The following is a 26,555-nucleotide window of genomic DNA, read 5'->3' on the forward strand; positions in this document are numbered from 1 at the left end:
AAAGCTGACCTAATGCAATTTTGTTTCGTAGTTTTAAATCTTACATTTGCTGACATATAGACAGAATGAATATGTATAGGAATGACAGGCACACAATGATTTATCATCAAATAATTAAACACATACAATCAACATTTTATTCCATATAGAGATATAAATGTTACAGAGTTCAATATAGTTGGTCATGCATTGAAAATGGAATCAGACTTGTATTTCCTAGGATGTTTAAAAAATAGATTAAAAGGTTAGGCTTCTGCGAAGCAAAACAACACACTGCTCTAAAAGCAGAAGTTCTTTCATATGCTTCATAAGAAACCAAAAACTTTTGAAGATTATATGTACAGGATGTGCAGTTTCATTATTCAGAGGCTCCTTTCAGATCTTATAAGGCAGTGCTTTGTAGAAGACCATTTGTCAATGGTAGATTAGTTTCTCAGCAAAATTCTTTAAGTAGCTCCAATATTAGCTATAAATGAAATAACTTCCATATATGAAGGATTAGCTTCACACTATGATTCCATAAGTATTTAGGAACACTAAAAAAGGTTTCTACAGAAAAAGACCTCTTACTAAAACTGAGTAAAGAAAAATTATATAAACAAAGAACTAAGAAACCTAGTGTTTTTTTTCTCCCACTGTCACTAGTATAAAATTTGCCTTCAACAAGTAAAATCAATATACCAAATTAAAATCTGATGCCAACTAAAAATGTGAAGTTTTTGCTTAATGCAGTTACTAACATGCCTGATACTCACTCTATTTACTGTAATTATTTTGCTCATATCTGACATAACATGCATCTTGGATTATTTCTTCTCAGTTATTTGATGAAAAAAACTTAAATCATGCATTACAGCACTTATGAATATTTCCCATTTCAATTTTGCTTGATCACTTTCATTAAAGGCTAAGACTATCTCATTTCAACCAGTACTAAAAAACCTCAAGATAGCATGATAGGAATTTTCTCAGAGTAGTATACTGAAGGCAGTAAAGATGTTACACGAGTGCTCATTCTCAGTTACATTATCAAATGAAACAATTCCCTTTATTTCGAAACAAATTTTTGAGTTTGGGATACCCTCCCCCACCAAGGCTTTAATCCTTCCCTATTGAAATGGTAGCTCTTTGCTTATTCACTTTTTCAATATATTTCGGTTCCTTATGAATGGCTGAAAGTATATACGTAGAATTTTGTGCTTTGTCAAAAAATCAAACCATAATAATATTGTCAAAAAGCTTCCTTCATCTTTGATGTCTTCTGTTGCACCCTTGCAAATCACAGAGTACGAGAGGAAGCCCATTTGTGAAACCATGGTTCACCTTTTTATTGAAACAGGTGATACATTTTAAAAATGCCACGACTGGACCGCACAGCTTCTGAAAACTGATTTCACATTGCCAGAGAGAACAGGAATAAAATAATTTACATGCTATTTTTTTTTTATCCTTACAGCCAAAAATCAAAATGGAAGCCTAAAGTCTGAGTACTTGCAAACAAGTATTATTACAATAGAGTGCTGACTTCGCTACAATTAACACTGAAAACTGGCTTCTGGTTAAAGACAGACTCTGTAAGAGTTTTAAATCAGTACATTTGCTTACACTTGCATTAGCTTCTAGTAAAATGCACAGCTGTAAGAAGGAAGAAACCAAGAAAGCATTGTACTGCATACTCACTCTTACACAGTTTAGGAATATGGATCCTAATAAATGGACCAAACATGTTTGTAACCAAATGGTACCACTATGGAGGATTACTGTAACTAGAAAATTCTACAGTTTGCCAGTTTCCACATGTAATCAAAAGAAGAGAGACTGAGCATACGTATAATGCTGAAAACTGTTAGAAAAAAATCACTGCATGTTTCCAACCTACCTTATTATTAGTCTGGACAGCCTTGGTCAAATTAGTATGGGTCTTGATAATCACCAAAATCACGTAAGTCGTCCAGCCCACAAAACTCATTGCAATACTTAAACCCAGGAATAATCTGTCGTAAGTATGGTAATAAGACAAGCCTTCCAAAGCAAGGGTAATCAGCTTTTTGCACAGAGATATCTAAGGCAGATAAAACATAGAAGCAACAGTTTAGAGTAAGTTCCATTTTACAGATCAGTGTAACTGAGCACAAGTGGAGCTCAAGAACCTCCATTACTGTTGGAATATGTGTCCTCTCCATACTGAGGTGTAGTGTTTTGGCGAGCACAAACTGCTGGAGTACACACTGCTTTGGACTCCTGCTGGACATAAAGTCAACCATTATTTGGCTCCTTCACCATCATCCTTGGCCACAACAGGTGAAAGCCACAGAGAGAGCACATCTTGAACCCCACCTACTACCAAGCATGCTGCTTTTCTTCTCCATTAATATTCATAGAATAATAGAATCATAGAATTCAATCATACATATTCCAGTATAAGTAACCCCACAAAAAAAACATTGTGTACTTCTGAAGGCACAACACTTACATAGAAGAAGGATTATGGATGCAGCCAAAACTTGGTCACCCCTAGCTGGGGTCTGATGTCCTCCACTTCAGTAGCACCTGATATACCCAGTGCTTTGCCTAAACTCAGAGAGACAACTGGAACCTCAGTTTCATTCACAAAGCAGCTTCTTGGGGCTCTCAGGACACAGATCACTTGGACACAAGAAGGATTGTACCCAGTCTAATCACAGGTCAACTTACTCAGTACCTTCCACCTGGGAGACACCATGATAAAGACACTGTTTTTTCCCCTCACCATGCCATTTGTTACACAAAAGTGTACTGACTCCTGTGATTTACCCAAAGATGGGAAGCTCAGCTGTGTAATTTGTGGTCACAGAGGGTTCTCTGTGATTAAAAGATCTGTCAGGAAGATTGTAATAAGAAGACGAGATACATGATGGTGCTTCTTTACATGTCCAGGTTGACTTAACAGCAACAATCAACAGAAAAAGGTATGTCAACTCCTGAAGAGATTATAAGTCTGCCAATAGTCAAACTCACCCAAAATCAAATCATTCCTGAAGATGCAATTATGAATGCATATCTGCAATGCAAAGAGCTGCAGAGTAGAGGAGGCAAAGAGTCATCTAAATCCCAGCAGCTGGTAATGCACCAACCTTTCTGCATCGTACTGTAGGAAGCTGAGGACAACCTGGGCACAGGCACAAGCCTGGTGTGTTAGTGATCAAGAGTGAACTTGAACACATGGGGCACTCAAGTGAATGAGGGATAAAATTTATACATAGCCAACAACACAAACTCACAGGTTCTACTGCTGAAATGTATAAAATGTCTCCTATAAGTAAATGTGTGCAAGGCAAGTAGTAGTACTAGGAAACCAAAAAGAAAACCTGCTTTCACAGCAAAATAGATCCACTGATTTAAACTGAGCGATTTCCCACTTACAATAAGGTAAATAAAAAGGGACGAGTTATAAAACAGATTTATCTGTTCTGGGCATAAACCAGTAATTTATTACCCCAAGAAGCATATTAGGGAAAAAGAAGAGCTGAACCCTAACACATAATGGAGTTATTCTTCCATGCATCTGGCAGGTTAAATGTAACATTGCATACTCAACTTTTTCATGTACTTTCTAACACAAAAGTCAGCGACCAAACTAAACCTGTTAAAGAGTTCTTTGTATCATTTAGTTCTACAAATTATTTCTGTGAATGCAAGAATGCAAGCACTGGTGAACTGCACCCATGAAGTACCCTGTTGCACAGTGAATGGTAGCAAATGCTTAGGAAAGTAATACCGGAAGTGAGAAGCACAGATTGACTCCACATATGGCTCCCAGTCTCTGATAAACTGAAATGTGAAACTAAAAACAAGAACAGCTGGTTCAACTAAAAGAACAAAACAAAGCAGGATCTAATGAAGCAAGACATTATACTTTATTTCCTTTATATAAGATTATTTTCTTTATATATGTATAAGCCTAAGAAGTGTGAACATAAACTACATTCCTCGGTTACTCTCTCAATTCACCCTTTTCTACAGTGAGAAATGAAAACATACACTGTGGGTTAGTATACTATGAAATGGTAACAAACAATTTAATAAGTATGAGAAGAAATACAGAAGCCAGTATTATTCATTAGAACTGATGTCAAAAAGCAAAATTTTGGAGACTTACAGTGGGATTTTATTTATGTTAATGAGATGTACATCATAAGGAAGGAAAAAATGTTTTATTTCCCAGTTTCAAGTTAAACAAATCTAAATATTTATATATAATAGAAATTCCTGTAAGAAAGCATATAGCAAAAGCAGACTTACCGCTTCATCGTACTTCTGCTGCTGAATATATAGTCTTGCTTTCTTTAAATAGTTGATCTGTTCAGAGTCAGAAAGTGGTCTGTACAACAATATAAAGAGATATTAATGTTTCTCCTTTTCATGAGCAAAGGAAGAGGCAGTGAAAATTTACTTTACAAAAAAGTAAAATTTACTTTACAAAAAAAGTAAAAATTTCCTTACAAAAAAAATTACTCCAGAATGAAACATATACAAATATTCTGGACTTCATGAAAGAGAATTAGGTAATTGGAACTAATCCATTCCTCTACATTCATATTCACACTTACGTCAACACTGCTGCTAACATATCCCAAGATCTTTTCATTATCAATTTTTTTTTTTAATGTAGGTGTTTCTATCTAATACTGCTGAAAATTTTATCCCTTGTGTGTTATTATTCACCATTGCTCTGGCACATACAAGAATTAACCAATTTAACTGATTTGATAGATGATTGTAAGCAGTTCATAAACCTGTCAGCATAGGACAAATTGTTCAGATTCCACACTAAGAGCAGATGATACTCAACAATCTTCTCTTCGAAAAACAAGAGCTTCTTTCCTCTTACACAGGGAACTATCAGCACAGTCCCCAGAGCAGGGGTTAACACAGTTACCTGGCTACACTGAGGCCAGTAATAAAAATATCTGATTTTAATAAATTTGATCATCAACCTAAATACTTACTACAATTCTTCCCTTACAGAAACCAGCAACATGAGAAACAAGGCAGTCAACCAACCCTCACTGAACAAAGTAAAAAAGAGTAAATGAAATAACTGTATTAAGAACTGTTTTTACTCTTTTCAATCTAAAAAAGAATCAAAAGATGGTAGTTATAAACAAGCAGGAAGAGAGAGATCTTGTGGAAAAAGGGAGGAAAACATGATGACAAGGTGTTGGTAAGTGTTTGATCACCATAACTCTGGGAGACAGAACAAAGGAGTTGAAAAATAGGAGAGTGAATGTTGGTTGCTCCTGCACCTTCAGGACATGTCCTTATGAAAGCCAACCTTACAGCTCTATATGCTGAGGCTTACTAGCATGTAGCCAGCAAGTGTTCACCAAAGCTGATAGTGACTGAAGTTAGAACCAATTCTTCAAGTAGGCAAATCAGCCCCACATACTGCCTCAAGGAATATGTAACCCCCAAGTTTTGCTATTTTTTTTTTGGCAGGGGAAAGAGAGAAAAACACAAAACCAAGGTGGGAGCTTCCACCATGTATGGAGATTAACAGAAGGGAAAAAAGGTATCTTTGCTTTTAGGTAAGGATATTAAAAATCTGGAATAAATATTAAGCAGCTTTATTTAGGACTTAAATACATCCAAGATGTTCCTGTGTTCACTGTCTCATTTTTTATTGTTTTACACATACTGTTTTCCATTGATTTTATCCTTGTCATATTCAACACAAATTTCTAATATGCTAAAATTATCTCGCACTTAATATCTTCAGTCATTTAGCTATAAACCCCTTAATTATTGTTTTACTCTCAATGAATCATTTTATTATTAATGAACAATCATCTTCACCTATTCCTTCTTAGATGACAGCATCTGGAATCTCTGTGCATGAATGGTGTAACAGAATAAATAGGGTTTTTAAACAGTACAGCTTCAGTAAGACAAATGCAGAAGGCAATTATTTTGTCAAATAGGGTTACCATTAGCAGGTGCATTGTTAATTTTCAATAGCTAACATACCACACATTTTACCTTACTTCCATATGTGTGCTTTTCAAGATGCTGAATTTACAATTGTTTTTGTAAAGTTTGAATTCCACCAGAAACTAAGGACTGTTCATATATAACTGTATCAAAATACAAGTTTCATCCTGAATGCAAAGGTTGATTGTCATCTTCAGATACTTTTTGCCTCTGTATTAAACAAAAACCTCAAAGTGGTTAAAGAATTGGTGCATATCACACCAGGCTAGAAAGAAGAGTCACCAAATATGCTGGTTATAGAATCAAAGAATAGTTAGGGTTGGAAAGGACCTTAAGATCATCTAGTTCCAACCCTCTGCCATGAGCAGGGACACCTCACACTAAACCATGCAACCCAAGGCTCTGTCCAACCTGGCCTTGAACACTGCCAGGGATGAAGCATTCACAACTTCCCTGGGCAACCCATTCCAGTGCCTCACCACCCTAACAGGAAAGAATTTCTCCCTTATATCCAATCTAAACTTCCCCTGTTTAAGTTTTAATCTGTTACCCCTTGTCCTGTCACTACAGTCCCTAATGAAGAGTCCATCCCCAGCATCCCTATAGCCCCCCTTCAGATACTGGAAGGCTGCTATGAGGTCTCCACGCAGCCTTCTCCAGGCTGAACAGCCCCAACTTTCTCAGCCTATCTCTCAATTAAAGAATGGGTATAGTTCACCTAAGCAGTTTATCATCCGTTGAGGACCCTGGTTCACTTCCTAAAGCTGATAAAGTTGATGGAAGATTTACAAGGAACCTTTGCCAGATGCAGCAGAAAGCATGAAGAGACAAAGCTCAGCCATGAACAGAAAAAGAAAGTTGCCAGTTGAAAGAAGCCAGGAACTGGAACTTTAGATATGGTGATTCTATAAAATTTAGAAGGCTCACCAAACAACAAAACCAAAAGGAAAATCTAAATCTGCAATGTTAAAGCTTGAACTATTCTTAGCACCACTAAATTTTTACTTAAACTATTTAAAAGGTTTTGAATAAGAGGCAGTTATTGTTACAAAAGAATAAACTGATCAGTTACTTCCATGTGTAGTGCCAGAGGTACTACTAGTATGACAATGTATTCTCAAGGTCACTTAACACACACATCCATGCAATTAGTATTAAGTGATGAAGTGAATTTAATGATCATTATTAGAAAGATTCTGAACTCTATAGAGAAAACTGAGCTATGTATGTATACATATGCTCACCATTAGCTACCCATCACCAAAACAGAATTCTATCAAATTCACAGTCAATAGTTTTGACGAGCAAAATCAGTAAGTCTTCTTGTATAACAGAAAAATACCTGTCCTGTTAATTAACAAACACACACAAAGAGAATTCAGTCAGTGGACTCAACTCAGTCCTCCTACTCTTGAAAGTACACATGCACTATAAAGTATAGTATAGTTACTCTAAGGTTTAACTTGAAAAACCAAGGACTCTATGGTCACATATATTATGAACACATGCAGTCACAATATCATCAGGATTCTGAAGACAGAAGATTACATTCTTTGATGATACAGGTCCTAGAAGAGTAATTTTGTTTTTTCATGATGACTATCAGAGATTAACTTTCTAGTTCCAGACAGGAATCACAGCTTCATTCATGAATTAATTATGAAGCAAAACAGTTGGGCTAATCATGCAAGTGCTTGCAAACTACCCCTTCTGAGATGTTAGCTACCCTTGCTGTAAGTATACCTGACAAAATTAATCTTTCCATCACACCATTCATGCTTCATCTAAACTATTTGACAGCACTAAGAACAAGACTGTGATGAAGTACATTCACCAGAGCAATATTAAGGGGACCTCTCTTTGTCCAGTGAGTCATGTTTATCATCACACTACAGAAATTACCATCCTCAACAGCACAGGTAGCATGCTGCAGTCAAACTATGAAATAAAAATCTTGGAACAGAAAGAGGTATCTGGCAAATACATATGTTTCCACCACTGCTAGTTTGCTATTTTTATTATGTCTGGCTATTTGGGTAATGATTTATAATTATTTTACTGTACAGAAATTTTCCCAGAATTCTGCTAATTCTTCAGGATCTGTAGTAGTTTAGCACCTACAATGCTGAAGGTTTTATAATGAAAGTCAAGGAAGCATCACAGACCTACAGATGCAATGTACAAACAGAAAGGCTGAAATCTTTGCCTAGCTTGCTGTCAGAAGGAAACAAATTTATCTCAGCTGCTTCACTCCACGCACACAAACTCCAAGTACATGACTAGTGTCAGCTCACACACATCTACACACTTCTGTTACCGCTTTTTCATTCTTCCCATCAGAAAAGAAAAACAACCCATGCACCCCAACCCCTTCTCCCACCCCCAAAAAAACCCTGGGCATCCTACAACCCTTTCAGAGTGGCAAGATTTGCAGTAGACAGTGATTACATTTCTATAACTCATATCTAGCAGTAAATCAGAAGTAGCTGCTCAGCAGACTTCAGTCTTCTAACTTTGCATATTGGCTGTTTAGGGGATGGGGAGAAAAGGACCTGCTGCTGATGCAAAACTAAAAGAGCTGGAGGATAAGGATATATATTCCTTGAACCTCATGACAGCCCCCAGATGGAGCAAGGCCATCTGAATAAAGCCTGCTAGGTTTTTGCATGGGTTACCTTCTCCTGAATTCTTTTTGATTCTCCTCTCCGTCCCTCCGAGAGCAGGGGGAGGGCAAGAAAAGGGGGGGAAGTGAGCGAACGAGTTACCTGACTGGGTTTAAACCACGACAGCCATGTAAGGCAAACCTTCTCACTTGCTTTGCTACAAAATTCCCAAGTCCAAAATTGTTAGCAGTGAAACAGGAATCAGACTGCCACTGTCCAAACAATCCCAGCAACCTCTTCTGCCAAAAGGCAGAGCAATCGCAGGTTCTTGTCCTCTTCTTCAGAAAGAAGATCCTGGTATCTTAGTAACTTGCAGCCCAAAAGAAGTCACCCAGGTTAATATTGCCCCACTCGCCACAAAGCTCTTCCATTGGCACCATCCCATAGAAGCAGCCTAGGCCTCTGCCAGTCACCCCTGTCCTCCCATCACTGGCACTCTGAGAGGGGCAGGTGACCATGTTCAAACTGTTGCCACCCATCCCTCTCTGAGAAGGCCATACCAAGGATAAAAGATGCCTTTCAGTCCAGCAATTCTGCAATCAGGCAGAGTACTACTTACAGTATTACACTATTACAGCTTTGATCCACACCACCACTGCTGGCAAAATGTCATCTTGAAAGTGCAGCTGTAAGACTGGCCTGATGTTTTTGCAGGGCTGTTATTCAAAAGTTAATACAAGTAATTGAGCAACACTTTTTTCAAAGCCTCTTTCAAAGCAGCAACAGGCTTCAGAATCAAAGTCAGTCTCCCATGAGAGCTGTCTTCAGACATTCCCGGCGCACAACAGAGATGGCACCTCAGAAGCATCACATGAGTAAGGAGAAAGCATAGGCACAGATCTTGCACTGAACACCATTAACTTAGCAAAACATGACTGCATGCTTTTTTTTGCTCCACATCAAATTCACCTAAGTTACCAAGTCTCTGCACTCATGGGTTGCTATTAATGATAGTGCAATCATAGACTATCCTAACTTCATCATTCTATGATTTCTTTTGAAGGTATGGTGCACAGCCTTCTAGGAGCAGGATGAGATGCACAATATAAAAACTTCCCACTTCTCCACTGACAGCAAAGAATCATCAGAAAAAGTGATGGCAAGTGATGCGAAGTCATGAGTTCACTTAGCAAAACATGGAAAAATCAATCAAGTAGGTATTTCAAAAATCAAAGTCTGGAACCATGGTGTTTACTTTCTGTTGATCTTCCTTTGTAATAGAGTACATGAGGCTCATAAAGGCAGTGATCAGGAAAAAAAAAAAAAGAAGTCATATTTACATGAATTTTAATTGCCAGAAGCTGACTCTTCCAGTTTTCAAAATGTTCTTTACATGTGCCCATTCCAAAGAAATAATTGTTTCACTCTACCTGCTAAAGACAGACTGAAAGCACATACTATGAGATACACAGACAGTCCTTTGCATATGTTTTAGTTTTGGTCAGTGAAGGGTCAAAGATTAAATGATTTGGTGGGTAAATTCAGTGGTCCTTAATTTGTTTAGATAGCTGGAATTTTGTTTTCTAAAATATTTTCAGGGAAGCTGTTTAAACAGGCAAGCCATATGAAACCTGATTTTCATAATTCAGAAGCAAGATGAATTTAGCCTACAGATAAAATATACAGCAATGTGTTTAGTGTGCTAAAGCTGTGCTTTTTGAAAGAAAAGGTACGCCACATAAACCTACACTAAAAGGTAGTTCTTCAGCTTCCTAAAGCCCAGGACCCACAGTATTCCCTCTCTCAGCTTGAGCTACTTTTGTCCTGCTGTTTTACTGCCAGGAGTTTCAGTTTTGGAGTGTCTACATTTCAATTAGGTTTTTCTGTTTCTGGGAATTCTGACTAATATGTTAGATTGTAAATCAGCCACTCTAGCTGTAGGGCTGCACTCAGTTATCTTTGCTACTTTTTTTCCTTTTAAGAAGCATTAATAAGCATCACTGCGTGCATCAGACACTACAAAAGAAAGGAATAAGAAAGTCAGTATGAGGCTCCTGATTTAAGCTCTGGGATTTTTGTTCTTTAAACCATAATGAAATGAAAGGACACACACTTCCATGCATCCAAGACAGCAAAAAAGGAACTTTACTGACACATCACAAAAACCTACCAGTACATGTATGCTTTTTGTATTCAGATTCACAAACATGCAAAGGAGGAAAGAGCAAGTCATACATCAGTGAAACCACAGGAAGTGATCTGACTGCTAATGGTCTCGTTCTGGACTGTCAAGTTGGAGGAATTAAAATAGCCTTTTAATTTCCACAAGTCAGTGTCCCTGACACAGCATATTCACATATTGAACAGCAAAGTGCCTTAGGATATTTATGTAAATCCTTTAGATAGCAGAGTGAGAGGAAAAGGAGCAGGCAAGCTAACTGTCAGGTGACAATTCACTGAACAGAGAAACAGTTCAGATAACTGGGCTGCACACAGCAGATTTTGCATGCAAACTACTACAGCAAGAGCTTTGACAACAGAGGCCAGGAGGAAAGAGGCCACGCTCTGATGCCTTCCCTCCAGCCCACTCACAATGGCACTGAAAAGCTGGATGCATGGATCTAGCCAGGGCAAGGTTCAGCCTGAAGAGCCAGCAGGACATGATGCAACAGCCTTGGAAAGGGAAACTGCTTAATAGGGAAGATGAAGATCCTTGAAGGAAAGGAAATACATTATTTTTCAAGTCTCTTCTATTTTAGTTCTGCAGGGGACATGTGCTGACTAAATAACAATGCCCTACCTTTGCTGTTAAGTCAGCCCTTACCTCTGCAAAACACATGATTATTTATGTCATTCATTGACCTGGATCTAGCTACCTGCAGTGTTGCGGCTATGTAGTGTTGTACCACAAGCTGTCTTCTGCTCCACAATCTTACATGCCAAGCCTAAACCACAGCAACAAGTTTCCAGCCAGCTGCACCCAGAACAGGCAGGTACCTAGTAGCGGTGCCCCATGTCCAACAAAACATGTTTGGGTAGGTCCCCCATATTCATCCTGACCAGACTACCATCATACATCAAGGAGTCTGTGATCCACATGAGAGTTAACCTGAGTAAGTCCAGGCCTGTGCTGCACATCTAGCATGGCTTCAGGCTGTGCTGCACAAATACCTTGGCCGCAGGACAAACCCAGACAGTTTTTAGTAACACAGAAGCCTGCAGGCAGCTCCCACTCCATACTGGCAGTTATGCCACCTGCCTGTCCTCAATATTTACCTAGAAGTGAGGTAAGAAGTTCTCACATAAACCTCCATTTTATTTGACAGCAGAAATAATTACTAGAGTTGACTTATTGCAAGAAAATGATATAATAGCTTGAATGACCAGAAAGAGGTAACCTCTCCAGAGCCAGGATCTGTGCAGCACCATGGGAAAATCCATCTGAGCTTCACATGATGCTGCACAAATGCAGGGTATGCAGCATCTGAAGGGATGTGTGATTTCTTGCTATCTTTTTATTTTAACTTATTAAAACAGGTATTTTATCATGCCATTTGTTATTGGGCCTTTCTTACTGTGATCCAGAAAGAGCCCCTCAATCCCTCTCTTCTTCTAGATGTCCCACTGCAGAACATCCCCTGCCCATTCCATCCCACCACCTGCCTCTACACCCTCCCTCAGCCTCACAAGTTCCAAGAAAAGGCCAAAGGGATTTATACAAGGGAACAGAGAAATGTACAGAAATCTTGCGATATTTTATCTTATACATTGGCCTCTTAGCTTCTTCTAAAGACTTTAGCTACTTTCTACTTGATAGCAAATCCAGTTATGCGTGGTCCTCCTGCACAGAAGCCACTGCTAGTAAGCTTTTCATGTACAAACTAAAAGCTCCTGAGCACGCTGCTGAAACTGGAGACCAGCAGGATGTCTGCTTTCTAAGAGGATTGCATCCTCCCTGAACAGCAGTTTAACAGAGTGCTTCTGACGCTGCCCATTCAGCGAAAGAGAAGCTGATATTTTCGCCAAAGAACACACATTTTATAGCACAGGCATTGATTTCTCGCTAAAGAGATAATACATCCTCCATTAAATCTTTTTTACTTTTTTTCTCTTTTAAATAATATGAAGCCATAATATGAGCACTTTTGTGTCTACAGCACTGCAATTTCTTGTATCAGCTGCCCTAGAAGCAGGCTGATGCCTAGATTCCCACTTGGTAACACAGTGGGGACAAAGTCAAGAAAGGAAAAAGCCTTTCCAGGGTTCACTAGAAATTGTCAGAAGTGCCATCCCTCATTGTTGCCCACAGGACAAAGGGGCTGAAATGCCTTCCCAGATAAGTCTGTGCCTCTGCTAAATCAAAGTTCCTGTGGAGCCTGTAAGTATTCAGACAAATGGATAGGGAGGGTAACTGCTGTTAGAAATACCCTTCCCTACCACAATAGCCTCCTGACATTCAGTCTTTAATGTTTCCTCTTGCAATGCCTCGCCACATGTATCACAAATATCTCATATACTACCATTTATTTAAATAAATGTCCTGGGTTCAGCAGTAGCAGTCATTTTTCTCCTTCTTGGTAGCTGGTGCAGTGCTGTGTTTTGACTTTTGGCCTGGGAACAGAGCTGATAACAATGATGTTTTGGTTTGGCGAAGGACTTTGTGAGCCTCATGCTCTGCCAGGGAGGAGGGGAAGCCGGGAGGAAGCAGAGACAGGACACCTGACCCAAACTGACCAAAGAGGTATTCCATGCCACAGCACGTCATGCCCAGGATGTAACCGGGAGTTACCCGGAAGGGCTGGGACTGCAGGGTTGGAGGAGGTATTGGTCAGAGCTTGGTCAGGCTGGGAGGGGTGAGTTATCTGTCAGGTGGTGGTGAGATGCTGTATTCTCTTCCCTTGTTATTTCCTTTATCATTGTTATTACTGGTGGTAGCAGTAGTGATCTGTGTTATACCTTAGTTACTAAACTGTTCTTATCTCAACCCATGGGAGTTGCATTCTTTTTGATTCTCCTCTCTGTCCCTCCAGGAGTAGGGGGAGAGCAAGAAGGGGGGGGGGGAGTGAGTGAACGAGCCCTCTGCTTGGTTTTAAACCACGACAATAAATACCATTGATTTAAACAAAGCAAGACCAGTATGCTTCAAAGGATGTACTGTTTACTGACATCTTAAGGAACTTTGCCCCACTTAAGAGCAGAGGAGAAATCACTTTCTTCACTTTGCTCCAAATGTCAATTTTGTGGAAATATCCATTATTTGTTTTGAAAGGCCAGACAGTAATGTAGTGCTATATCTCCAGTTATCAGAGAAAGGAAGACAAGGTATTTGTGACTATGCCATTTCTTTGAAGTTGCTGTACATCTTCAAAGACACTCTACATTATGAAAGAACTATTTTCTTTTCTAACACCATGACAAATACATGATTGATACTTCCTTGCAACAAATCCATGCAAATGTTGAAGTGAGTTATATCTCAGTTCATATTGGAGGGTAGAAGAGAGAGAAAGAGTTATATTTTCGTACAGCAAGGGAGAGGCACATTTTTATTTAGTAGCTGCACACCGCACATTAAAAATGCAGTGACTTTCTATATCACTATGCAAGTTCTAACTTGATTATACACACAGAAGTAAGCATTTGTGATGATTAAAATGTAGTATTCAAACAGTTAAGTTACTTGAAAAATGCAGCATCAAGATGGTATGGAATTTTTCACATATGAGAAAACACAAGTTTGACTTTAAACAAGATACTTAAGCTGATTCCTTATAGCCCCCCTGCCCCCCCCCCAAACCCTTACTGATGTTAACTTCAAGACATTCAACAAAAAAGCACAGCCAGTGGAAAGCAAGCACTGATTATAAATTCGGCTGCTTATTTCTTGTTTTTTTTTTCATATATGGTGGTGCTTAAACTACTGCTCTTCCCATCTTCCTGTGAGGTACCAGAACCTGAACAGCTGGAAGCACAATCTTCCCTGAAAGCACTGTATACACCAGGCATATAAAACAGGACTCCTGTGCTTTTGTGTAATTTCATATATGAAATCTCTCTTACCTGTTGGGATAATCAAATTGTATTAATTGGTTAAGAGTATTTTAGTCAAACACTGATGTCTCACCTACTCACCTCACTACACTATCCTCCTGCTACTCCTCATAGGATTACTTTCACAGCCCAGAGATGCCAGCTTTGGGAATGCTTTTGCAACAGTAGCATGTGGCCCTTTGCCATACTCCTCTTTGAACTGTGCCAGCTCGGCAGTCGTCGTAAGGTACACAAATGGTCAGAAAGCTAGTAAGATAGTTCACTATCCTGGACATCAGTTTGCCTATGTCAGCAATCTTCAGATTTGTCCTCACCTCAAAGCATCTGGCATCTTTTAGTACCTGCTTTTCTTACACATCAACGTCAAAGTACTGTGCCTCTGTCTCAGAATCGTGATAAGAAAAGCCTCTGATTTTGCTAAGCACACCATTTTTTAAAACATGTCTTTCACAGCTGGTAGAAAAAAAAGGTAGGGAGTGGAAGGAAGTGGGAAGGAAACTATTTTCAGACAGTAAATCTATTCAGGTATCCAACTGAACTGCAGATAAGCATTCTAAACAGGTATTTCAATAACAGCAAGGGACACTGTTCTGCTCCTGCATATTCACTTCCCTGTGAGCAGGCTGCCAATTCTGCAAGGCCAGGTGTTCATACACTTGCAGCTGATCTTTCTGCCATATATTCTCAACAGTTTCACAGGTAGCCTCAAGATACACTTTTACACAGATCTGTTCCTTGATGAAGGCACTTTGACAAAAATGAAAGTGGCATTAGTGGCAGACAGACACATCTTAATATATACAGCTATCCAAATTCTGCCTCAAACCTGGTCAAGTAGACACTATTCAAGTTTCTATCACAGAACACAATGATCAGCTCCATCTTCCTCCTCCTCATTACACACTTGACAGATGGTTTTCAGAGAGAGATGCAATTTAGATCCAAGTAGGAAGGGGCATATGGCCTCCTTCTTTGCCTGTCTAATGTGCCAAGCACACTTCTATGAGGGATGAGATTCCCTACAGAAATCAGAATCCTTATATCAATTCCAGATACTTTATCTGTTTCCAACACTGCGTTAATAAGGAGTAAAAATAGGCTGTGTATACATAGATATATATATATGAACTAGCTCAATGCTTTTGGTGCAATATATGCAACATGCAACTCAAACACTAGTTTTAAAGTCACTGCATCTGAAGGTCATGAACAATTTTCTAGTCACTTGGTAATAAAACATGTAAAATTCAAGAACTCAAGCTCAGAAGCAAGATTTCCCCCTCAGAATATTAAAACCAACTTTTTAAAATGCTATTTCTGACTGAAAAATTAACTTGAAGTTTTTGTTAAGTTGTAGTTTCTACAGAACACATTATTTGTGAACATATTCTCCCTCCCCTCTCCTTTTGGAAATACATTTTCAACAGTAACTTTATCAACTTCTCTGAAACCAGAATGTCTCTATCTAAAAGTTTAGATTCAGGTTTCTTCTGAAACTCTTATCTATTTGTATGTATTTTTGTTATACAGACTTTATTCAATGACACCATTTAAGTAACTTAAGAAAGGCAGTTCTTAGAGATATCTTTGCTCATTTCCAGGTTATCGAGATGCTGAATGTACATAAAATGTATCATATTTTAAAAAATATTTACATTATCAATTTCTCCATTAATGGTCCCAAAGCACTTCAGATAAGAATTACACTTCACTAACCTCAAATAAGCTTGGAAGAAATAAAGCATTATGCCAGAGCACACACTTTCTGAGCTTCAAGTGACAGATTTCAGGCACCAGAAGGATTAATAAAGGATATAGCTATTTTGTACAACAACTGAAATCAATGAAAAATGGTGGAAGAAGCTATCCATGTCTGAATGAACAGCGCCTAGCAGAAACACAGCACAGAACTGTGCTCAGCTGCAGCAGCAGACAAAGCCAGCCACAGTGTAACACAAATCAGGGGGCAAACCTGTCATTAAACCTGGGCTGCAAAGTCCAAATAGCATATGGCTGTGTAGAAATGCAATCTCCATACTATTCCCAATCATTCTGAAATACAGCACACTATACCAAGAAATCTCTTGCTCCAGACACAGAAGTAAGTTATCCCCAGATTTGTCTTTTTAATTTCTCCTGAAATAGGGAGAGTAACTGTACTCTTCTACATGCTTTTATCTACCACAAAAAACACCAACCCAGTGTCACAGTGAAGGCAGCAAAAGCGGGATAGATGCCCTTCTTTCAGTATCTCACTCGGATTCAAGCAAAATTTGTTTGAAGAACTGATGAGGGTTCTGTTACAGTAATGACACAGATCATGACCGGCAGCTGAAGTGCAGGCTTGTGCTCACTGCTCACAGTCAGACACTTCCTTGTGAAGGAGGGGATAGATCTGTAGACAGATCGTGTCTAAAATTACCTCAGGTTTTCATTCAGCCCCTGCAAGCTGGAGCACTAGGAAGTTACTTGTCTGCTTAAAAATAAATTGGTGCTCAACCACCTTACCCCAACTATTAGTAATTGGTTGGACAATGCCTTTAGTAGCTTCCCAGACATGTTCCAAGATTTGAAAGTCAAGGAAAGTTGTGAAGATGAATGAGACATTAGAATTTGGCTAAATTCCTGCCCTCCCCCCCCCCCATGGATAAGTATTTGCATTAACGTCTGACAATCTGTTTTTCTAGAGTGAAAATAACAAATATCATCTTGAGAAACCGAAGAAAGTCTTCACCCATACAACATGCAAACAGGAGCACCTTTTGTAAGGTAATTCACATATCCAAAGAATTTTTTTGGTCTCATACAAAAACTTTATATGGGAGGACCATTAACCCAAATTCTGATTCAGAAAAGTTTTAAGAATATCTAAAGAAAGTAAATTAAATTTATTCTTGCAATGGACTATACCAAAGTAACAACATATTCATACCAAGTTTTAGTCATATTTTCAAAAGTGATGTCTCAGGCATCTCTACTTAAAGCAATCTAATATATAATACAAAAATACAATTGTCCATAAGGCAACCAATAACAGTTCCTTTAAAGATAAATTTAGAATTAATAAAAACACATCCTATTTTACAGAATCAGTCTTATTTCTTGGGAAAGGTAAAATTCAAACAAGAGCTGTGAAATCAGATTAATGGTCTTTCCGAAGAATCACAGATGGCCATCCTTTCCATACAGCATCTTTGCTCCACAATCGGTAAATTCTTTGATAATGCACCTGTCATTGTTAATCGGAATTTGATCTAAAACATTCATTATGTGCCCAAGATCAACTCTGCTTGTGTCTCAGATATTGTCTTGAACGACTCCCTTTCAAGAAGTTAGTAGTATACACAGTAAATCTCTGTTCAGAAAGACAGCAATCTATTTTAGCAACCAAATATGCTTCAAAGGAAGAGATTCAAGTACTTTTTACTGCTGGTATGATTTAAAGATCTTAATTAACATCAGTTTTATTTCCCAAAGGATAACAGCTGCTCTCAGTAACAAAGCATTTCTGGAGCACTCCACAAACTGAAAGCAGAATTCAACAGTATCACATGCACCCAGAGCAAAGCTTTCAAAAACCTTTAGGGGGAAAAGAAAAATGAAAAAGCAGCTTCAATTGGATAAGACTGAAGGGTGAGCAGGTCAGTTACTGCTCCATACACTAGAACACAGAGCTTGTAGATACACAAATCACTGCAGAGACTCCTTCAGAGCCCTGGAAACACCAACACTAGGCAGCACAAATTCTCACAATTTTGAGCTTGCTTTCTGGTTGGTTTTCATTAGAATTTATATCACAGGGAAAACCATTCTTATTTAAACCTTTATATATAGGAAAACAAGACCAGATTGTATTTCCTGATCCTACAGGGACTTCTATCTCCCAAGAAATGCTAAAAGAACATAGCAAAAACAAGAACAACAAAAAAAAAGTCAGTGAAAATTATTGTGTATATACTGTGCACATAGCTATATTGTGAAAAAGCTTAGGCAAAAAACCCTTAATGGAAAACCAAATATAAGGAATAGATCTACTTCTAACCAGAATTTTTCAATAGAAGTTAATTGCATAGAGTTCTAGTGCACAGCTTCATAGCCAGATAAGCACTATCATTTAAAAAATGGCTAAAGAGACTCATTTCTCTTGTTGCATCTCACTGAAATACCAAAACAGTAAGACAAATAATCAACTAAAATGCATACAGTTTTTACAGACACTTACTTGAATGGTGTGAATAGAAATGACAGAGTAGTTTCCCTTTTCTGACTCATCTTAACCTGCATAAAAAAAAAGCATTAAACCATTATATGCAAGTTGCAACAAGACTTAAAATTCTATCAGGAATTAAACTAAAAAAAAAAAAAATCACGGAAGAGTTCTAAGACTTTGGAAAAGTTATGAAATCACACTGTCAATGTGTAGCTCCTCTGAGTTCCTGGAAAACCAGATCTGCCCTATAGTAGGTAAAATAAACCACTTCCTAGCCACTGATTTTCACAGAACTTTTACAGTTTGCAGAATAAAAGGAAGATATGGTTAGAAGTGCTACCAGACTTCAGTGATAGCCTCCCTCAATGTATTACTTTTGCTGCAGTGTACTAGTTCCCATCTGGCATCACTGCTGAAGCAGTGCTGTTGGACCGATTAACCAGTGGATAAAAATAGGTTTTGATGCCATCAGAGCCACTTTGCCCAAGGCTCTTCAAAACATCTTTAAGGCCTCCTGCAGCAGCCTGACTTGTGCGTGACTGTCAGCATAAAGTGCAGACAGGAACTTTCTAAGCTCGCTGCTCCCAAAACCTGGCAGCTTGAAGTAGCAACCTGCACATTTCATCCTATCTATCCAAGGCAACAGCCTCTCTGGGGAGTTACAAACTGTGGTCAGGTCAGTCCACCACAGGAAAAGTGAAAACCCACTTGGCATGTCTAAGCCAGTGTGCTACTTCTGCTTCAGGAGAGAAGTACAAACTAAACACACACACGATCATTCCAAAACAACGCTAGAAACAAGCCAGTCAACAAGAAAAGAGATAATTTAGCACTACAAAAATGAAAGAATAAAATAAACTTAAATGAAAGAAGACAGAAAATGTTCTGGGCTTTTTTTTTTTTCCCAAATAATCCCCAAGAGACCAATTTAACTGAAAAAGTCCTGAATCACATCCTTAATTCTTACAGCAGAAGCATTCCATCTATGAAGGGTATATCAGCATGCTTCAGCTTCACATCCAGACCACCAGTCACTTCCCCTGCTGCTACTTGCCAGCTTTCCAGGACAGATTTGGAAGCAACCCTGGTGCTGACACTGCAATATGGTATCCATGCCTTTGGGAACCTGTCATTCAAGGGACAGAAGTTGCTAGTGTCTTGCAGGTGATCTCACGCTATTTCATTGCTTCACTATTCCTGACAGGGCAACAGTTTTCATGTGGCTCAGCTTCCTGTCTGTGAAAGGACAGTTTTCCCTCAGAGCATTTCTACATCTTGCAAAAACTGTGATTTTTGGATTTTTGACTGTTTCTTATTCTACCATCTAGTGAAAGAGAACTTTTTTTCTGTTTGGACCATGTATGTGTTCTCCTAATACAGTGATATCCAATATTAGATGAATCAAGACAGAGAAGCCACAGATGAATCCTTGCAAAGCAAAACAACAGATACAACAGCATTTAGCTAAAGTTAGGCCACTAATTTCATTTATTTAATAGGCAGGTGCCTGTTACCTTTATGACCTGTTTGTGTACTGATCTTTAGAGCTTTGTCTGCCAGCCCCTGTTGCAAAGGCATTATTTCCCTTTTCAGGTATCAGCACTCAGGCTCTCCCTACATACTGCAATAGGTTTATACTAACATCAGTATACATCAGCATTTATGTTAAGACTCCAGAAAAAAAGTTACTCACTCTCCTTAAAAAAAACAGGTTTTATTAAAATCTTTCCAATGCCTTAAGAAATGTCTTGCAGCTAGTCAATCAACATCACCCAGTATGCACATTCAATTTTAATCTTTTGAATTACAGCATGCTATATACAGCATGTGTCCTCGCATAATCATTTTAAACACAGCAACAACTATTATTCAAAGAAATATTTTTTCTTTACCGTATGTTTAGTTACCTTAAATTGCTCAACGATCTGAACAGCGTTGGTAAACATGCTCTCTGCTTTGAAATGAGCACTATTGTTCAGATATTCCAGAGGCAGAGTTCCCTGGGGAAGAAAAATACATATATAGATTAAAAAAAAAAAAAAAAAAAATGAAGAAGAAGTAGAAACAGGAATTTCTGTAACTGAATTCTGAATTGCAGGCCAAATAAGCAGTAAGAATACTTCCAATTACTGCTGAAAGAACTACTGTAACTCCTTTGAAAATACTCTTCTCACATCATTTCTCAACATCACAGGTACTGTTTATAATATTCCAGGAATGCAAAAAAGGTAAGTAATTTTATTAAGTTTTTATTAAGCTACATACTACATAGAAATACAACTTCAACCTCTCATCAGAAGCCATTTTTTAAATACCTAGACATCTTCCATCCAGTGCCTTGCCTGGGCCTGACTAACCCAATACTTGTGATGGGAAAGAGAACAGTTGCCGTGCTGCCCTGTGTTGAGCAGCTCTCCTCACATGACCTGCAGTGAGTGCAAGACAGGAGGACAGAATATGGGACAGTGTCCAGAAGAAATATTTCAAAATATGTGCTGTAAAGCAGCATGAAAGCATACAAATGTAATGCTAACTGTGAATTAGGTATTTATGAGACAACCTTTGCACTGTGTAATAATATACAAAAGGAATTCAAAGAAAAAAACATCTCACAGTGAGGGAAGTCACTGTTCACTAAATTGAGGCACAAGATACCATCTGAAGAAAGTACACTAGTTTAAACAAGAAATAATTAAACATTAAATTGCAGGAACCAGCCTGTTTCCAGGCTCAGCTTTCATGATCAAAATCAAGTGTTATTCAAACCATACCGCATTTTTTCCATCCCTAAAAAACAAAGTAACAAAAAACTTTTATGTAGCTCGGGAGTATAAAGTTGCAGATTATAAGAGATCAGCTGCCTTTTCAATTGAAAGTAATATACAATATATAAAATGATTGAGTTTATACTTTAAACTGAAGACACATAGACATAAAGCTAAAACTACAAGCAGTCTCCACCTTTCCAAATATACAGTCTGCTCCCTCATATGCCTCAAGTCTTGTCCCCAGCACCTCCTCCTCTATGGTGAGCAGATTTCTGTAATACAGAAAAACATTGTACTACTTACCACAGAATTCAGGGGAAAAGGCACACCAATAAGGGAAGCCATCAGTGGTGCTACATCAGCCTGTGCAAACAGAAGCATTCCCATTTTAAAATGATTCCAGCTGCCAGGGCTAATAAATTCAGTTTAATTTTAACATATCTGCATTTGCAAAAGTAAATGGTATAATACTGGAAGTTATAACACACAATTCTCCTTTACTTTTTTTTTTTTTAGTTTCCAGTAGTCATCACTGCATGATTAGATTCAAAATGTGAGGCTCCACTACTGATAAAGCTTAAAAAATACATTTAGTTTAAAAAGTAAATCTGAAGCCCCACAGTACTTATTCACAGTAATTCAGTACCTCCTTCAAGGCACTCAGAGAGGCATACCACCTTTTATGACTATTTATACCACAGAAAGAATTTCATATTTACAGTTTTAAGCTGTAAGTACATTGAATATACTGCTTTTCACAGCACTCCTTATCCTGTGTTTCCAGCATGCCGACTACTTACTTTCTCCCCTTCAGAGAGGAATTCTGCACTTTTATTTGTGTCCAGTCGATCCTCAAAAAGGCCCTTCAATTTATGCTAAGGCATCCCATAGGCATACCTTTTACTAGCGATGATAAACACTGCCTCTCACCAGGTTTATATTTTCTTTTAATATAAAACTACATGAAAATCCTTTGTTTCACTAACATAAACTGGAGAAAATACACCGAAACCGCAAGCACTGCTCCAGCCTCAGATCTACTGTGCAGAAGCAGACTCCAAACCATTATTTGTAAAGGACAATATACATGTAACTGTAATAGCAACCAGAAGTCTAGTTTGCTATTTTTACAGTCTCACATGTACTACAGGACGAAAGCTCTGTCTTTGGGGACTCCATTACCTGGAACAAAGCAACACTCTAGACTCTTCTATACAATCCCAAAATAACATTCCCATAACTCCTGCCCACCTTGAGAGGAAAAGTGGTCTCTAATTCTGCATGAGAGCTTTGCTGAAAGCAGATGGTCCAGAACATTCCCAGGTTCAACCTTCTAGCACAAGATTATTTCCCTTGTTTGAGCAGGTTTGTAGCTTGTTATTCATATATTGGGTTTTGTAGGATAATAGGAATTAAAAAGCAAACAAGCTTCAGGTGCATACATGTATATGTGTTATCATCGTGATTTAAAAAAGCTTGGCTAATTTAGTATCAAGGGTTGTCATCCACTTTTTTCTTCATTTACAGTACAAATTGTCTAAATTACTAAGTGGCTGGGCCATAATCACAGACCCCGCTGACAAAAAAAAAACAAATTTAACAGTATAACAAGAACTGGCTTTGAATCAAAAGTGACAAAATACAGACATTGAAATAGATAGCTCTGAAAAACTAAACTAAACATACATATGGAAAACTTAAGTGTAGCAAAAAGCATAAAACAGATGTTCACAAACTTGGGAATCATGGTCGTGAGACCATGCTTCTTTTGTGTTTCGCTGGGCACCTTTATAGGAGATACCAAAAAGGTTTAAGCTCAGCTCCAGAACATGTTCAAAGTAGAAAGCAAAGGGAAAAGCATCACAAGTTAATTTTAAAGGTTTGCAAAACCAAATCCCACTCTGAAAATGTGTTAGATGCTATTCAAGTTACTTTTAGGTAACTGGCACAAAATTTGAGAAGTACCTGATATATTGTACCAGACTTTCTACAATGGTATATAATCACTTAACTATAAATGATGTGATAATGCATCTTCAGGAGAAGCTGTACATAGCTGCACATGTGTTAACAAGCTATTTAAACTTTTTCATATTAGGTTTGGTATGGGTGCAGTTCCTGCAACCCTTAACTTTTAAGTAACACATTCCAGGGAAATGCTACATCAGTTTGATCACTGAAATTCCATTGATACCTGATTGACATCCAGCCTCTTCAAATTCTCCAGTTTCCACTCTGCAAAACATAACAGAGCACATGAACAGCTAATCTACACAGACTTGAAAGGGGTAATTCAGTTGACAGTTAATGTCTTGTTGCCATTTTCTATAAAGTGTTGTTGCTAAAGAAAATTATAATTTGGCTTTAGGATGCTAGCTCAAGAGGGGTTACAGATGGAACTCAACAGGCAGAAACAACAAAATGCTTTCATTTCAGTTCATGTTTTCTTTTATCCATCAGGACAAATTGCTGCTTGCAACTGTGACCAGTATCAGCTGAACAAAGTCCAAGGTTTTTGTTTTTTTTCAGCACAGTACAGAAAGTGATGTATTACCTCTTGTGCCAACTAGAAGGTTCAAACTCAGGTTTAGGAGAAGGGCTGTTAAATCTCTCCAGTAGTTTTTAAAAAAGGTTAACCCAAGGTCCCAGATGTACTGGTACAGAGTGGTACAAACATACTTCATGTCTGCCATAAGCCATACCAGCTGAGAGCAAGCTCAAGGGAAAAAGTTCAAAGATTTAGCAGTCAGAACAACTACAATGAAGGCAGAGACAAAGCCAAACATACAAGCCCCTAAAGCTGTGGGGCATCATACAAAAAGCTGTTTCAAAACTGTATTTTCCTGCTCCCCATTAGCCTTTTAGGAAATAAAGAGCAAATTGCCTGTTTTCTTGGGGTGGGGGGGGCTGGGGGAGAGGGGGCAGAGGGGGGGTTATTTAAAACCAGTTTAGCAGGGATTGGTGGTTTGGTTTTTTTCATATCTTCTCCTCCTAATGTTTAAGTTTGCTGCCCCACAACAACCCACAGCAATAATATGAGCATGGAAAAAACAACAACCCCACCCCCCCAAAAGATGACACATCACTTTCTTTTTTATTATTCAAGCTTTAAAAAGCATCAAATACACAGGAAAACATGATAGGGGCTGAAACAGACTTGCTGATACAGTACTTAAAATACTGTCAGTTACCTACCCTACAGCAAATCTCAAGTAAAGATGCTGGGGGCACCTGCACTAAGCTTGGGAAGCAGACTTACTGCTAGCAACAGGGGCACAGCCACCTTCCTGAGCACCCAAAGATAGATAAATGGGGCACTCACTATTCCACTTGCTGAAATGACACTGCAGAAACAGCATAGACAGAAGCAGCACTCAACCAGTGATGGTGTAGCCATGCTGCCCAAAAGTACCCTTTGGCTTTATGTGAAGTCTAAGTTTAAATGTACCAGAAACAGGCTTTATGAAAAATACCTGTAAACCATCACTCAAAGGTCTGCCTCAACCTCATTTATATTCTCCAATCAGGCATCTAATTCCTAGACCACACTACCCTTTCTCCATCTCTGCCAGACCCAAAGCTGTTTTGGCTGAAAACAGACTGAGCCAGGCAACATCCACATTTGCAGTATTGTAAGTACCAAGCTTATTTTCAGCAATTAATTCATACTAATGCTAGCTTTGGAGATCTGAGTACAGGCCCACTGCTGTATGGTCCCAAGGGTGCCGAAAACCCAACCATGTACCTTAACAGCAGCAAGTCATACAGTTACAGCAAGTTCCCATGGCAACGCAGGGGAAGCATTATCAACATTAATCATGAATTGTGTTAAACTCACAACAAAATGAAAACAAGTTTGCTTGCTTTTGCTTCCCAGAAATGGAAATGGGTTTATATTTCTACAGATATAGATTCTCACTCATATTTCTATCATATAAATGCATTGTCTATTTTACTTTAAATAACATTTTCCCATGAAAAATGTTGAAAAATTGTCTCCATGCACCCAATGTGCTTAAGGTAGGAAGAAACCATAGATCTGCTTGGAGAATATCTCTAGCTTTATCAAAAGCTTTTACATTTCTGCTTCCCCTACTCAGATATTCCCACAACAAAGAGTTGAAGATATCTGCCTTGGACCAGGAGCCATAGGACCAGGACACATCTGCAGGCTTGCCAGTGGAGGCTGTACACCCAGGAGTGGTTATACATGCTGCCCGTGCCAGTTTACAATTCCAGCTTACTGTCCAGGTTTCCTGTACAGTGCTCAGCACAGTTTCCCACCCATCTGATAGGTTTTCTTTTCTTTTCTTTACCCTGCCCTGCTTTTACTGCACGCTGCTGGGCACTCAGATGCGAACAGTCCAGGGGAAACAGCAGAGCGCCAGCTCAAGAGGCAGAGGCTGAGGCTACGTGAACCAAAGAAAATCTCACATAAAACCTCATAGAAGTAAAAACAGTGAATACTGAGCTTCCTCAGCTGCAGCAGAGCAGGCTGAGCCCCCTCCAGAACAGGATGTGTACAGATGAAAACCATTCCACCTCCTTCTGCTGAAGAAGGCTGTGCCTTCACTCACAAGCTTCTCTGGACTTGTGCCCCAAAGGCCACCCCTGTGGGGCCTGCACTGAGGAGCCAGAGAACAGATCTGTATTCTCTTTCTTTCTGAAGAAGGGCCAAGCCAACAACCAAATAGGTAATAATACACTTAGTTGCAGGAAGCAGGGCTCCCATCATAAATCTTTCCAAGATGATTGCATAAAGAAAGGCAGAGCACAGGTGAAAGACTGGTGAGAAGGCTGTCATCTCGAAGCAGACAGTGTCCTTTCAGCTAATCAAGGTGCATATTAATTTTTCCACAACAAACTGGACAAAGTCCTGCCTGTTGGTGCCATCTTTGGGGTATCAACCCTTGAAGGCAATGATGAGAAGAGAGACAACCCACTGAGCTGCCT

The 26,555-nt window shown here is 38.8% G+C and overlaps 1 protein-coding gene across 10 annotated transcripts in view; it reads right to left on the reverse strand.

Annotated features, from left to right (window-relative positions):
* The window catches only part of PIGN (phosphatidylinositol glycan anchor biosynthesis class N), a 101,583-nt gene that overhangs the window by 38,135 nt on the left and 36,893 nt on the right, over window positions 1-26,555 (reverse strand). For 9 of the 10 annotated variants that reach the window (XR_009964588.1, XR_009964589.1, XM_062617718.1 and 6 more), the window contains exons 9-14: window positions 23,797-23,837; window positions 21,906-21,965; window positions 20,742-20,834; window positions 18,847-18,902; window positions 4,282-4,360; window positions 1,880-2,062 (exon numbers count right to left, since the gene is read on the reverse strand). Coding sequence is in view for 8 of the 10 variants with exons in the window: in XM_062617718.1 (XP_062473702.1) it covers window positions 1,880-2,062; window positions 4,282-4,360; window positions 18,847-18,902; window positions 20,742-20,834; window positions 21,906-21,965; window positions 23,797-23,837 (512 nt within the window). In the remaining 2 variants the exon portion in view is untranslated. The remainder of the gene's footprint in view (window positions 1-1,879; window positions 2,063-4,281; window positions 4,361-18,846; window positions 18,903-20,741; window positions 20,835-21,905; window positions 21,966-23,796; window positions 23,838-26,555) is intronic. The other variant, XM_062617720.1, reaches the window with a different exon arrangement.

This window comes from Pezoporus occidentalis, unplaced genomic scaffold (assembly GCF_034315485.1).
Source record: "Pezoporus occidentalis ecotype Australia unplaced genomic scaffold, CSIRO_AGI_Poc_V1 ctg2, whole genome shotgun sequence".
In the NCBI taxonomy this organism is placed as follows: domain Eukaryota; kingdom Metazoa; phylum Chordata; class Aves; order Psittaciformes; family Psittacidae; genus Pezoporus; species Pezoporus occidentalis.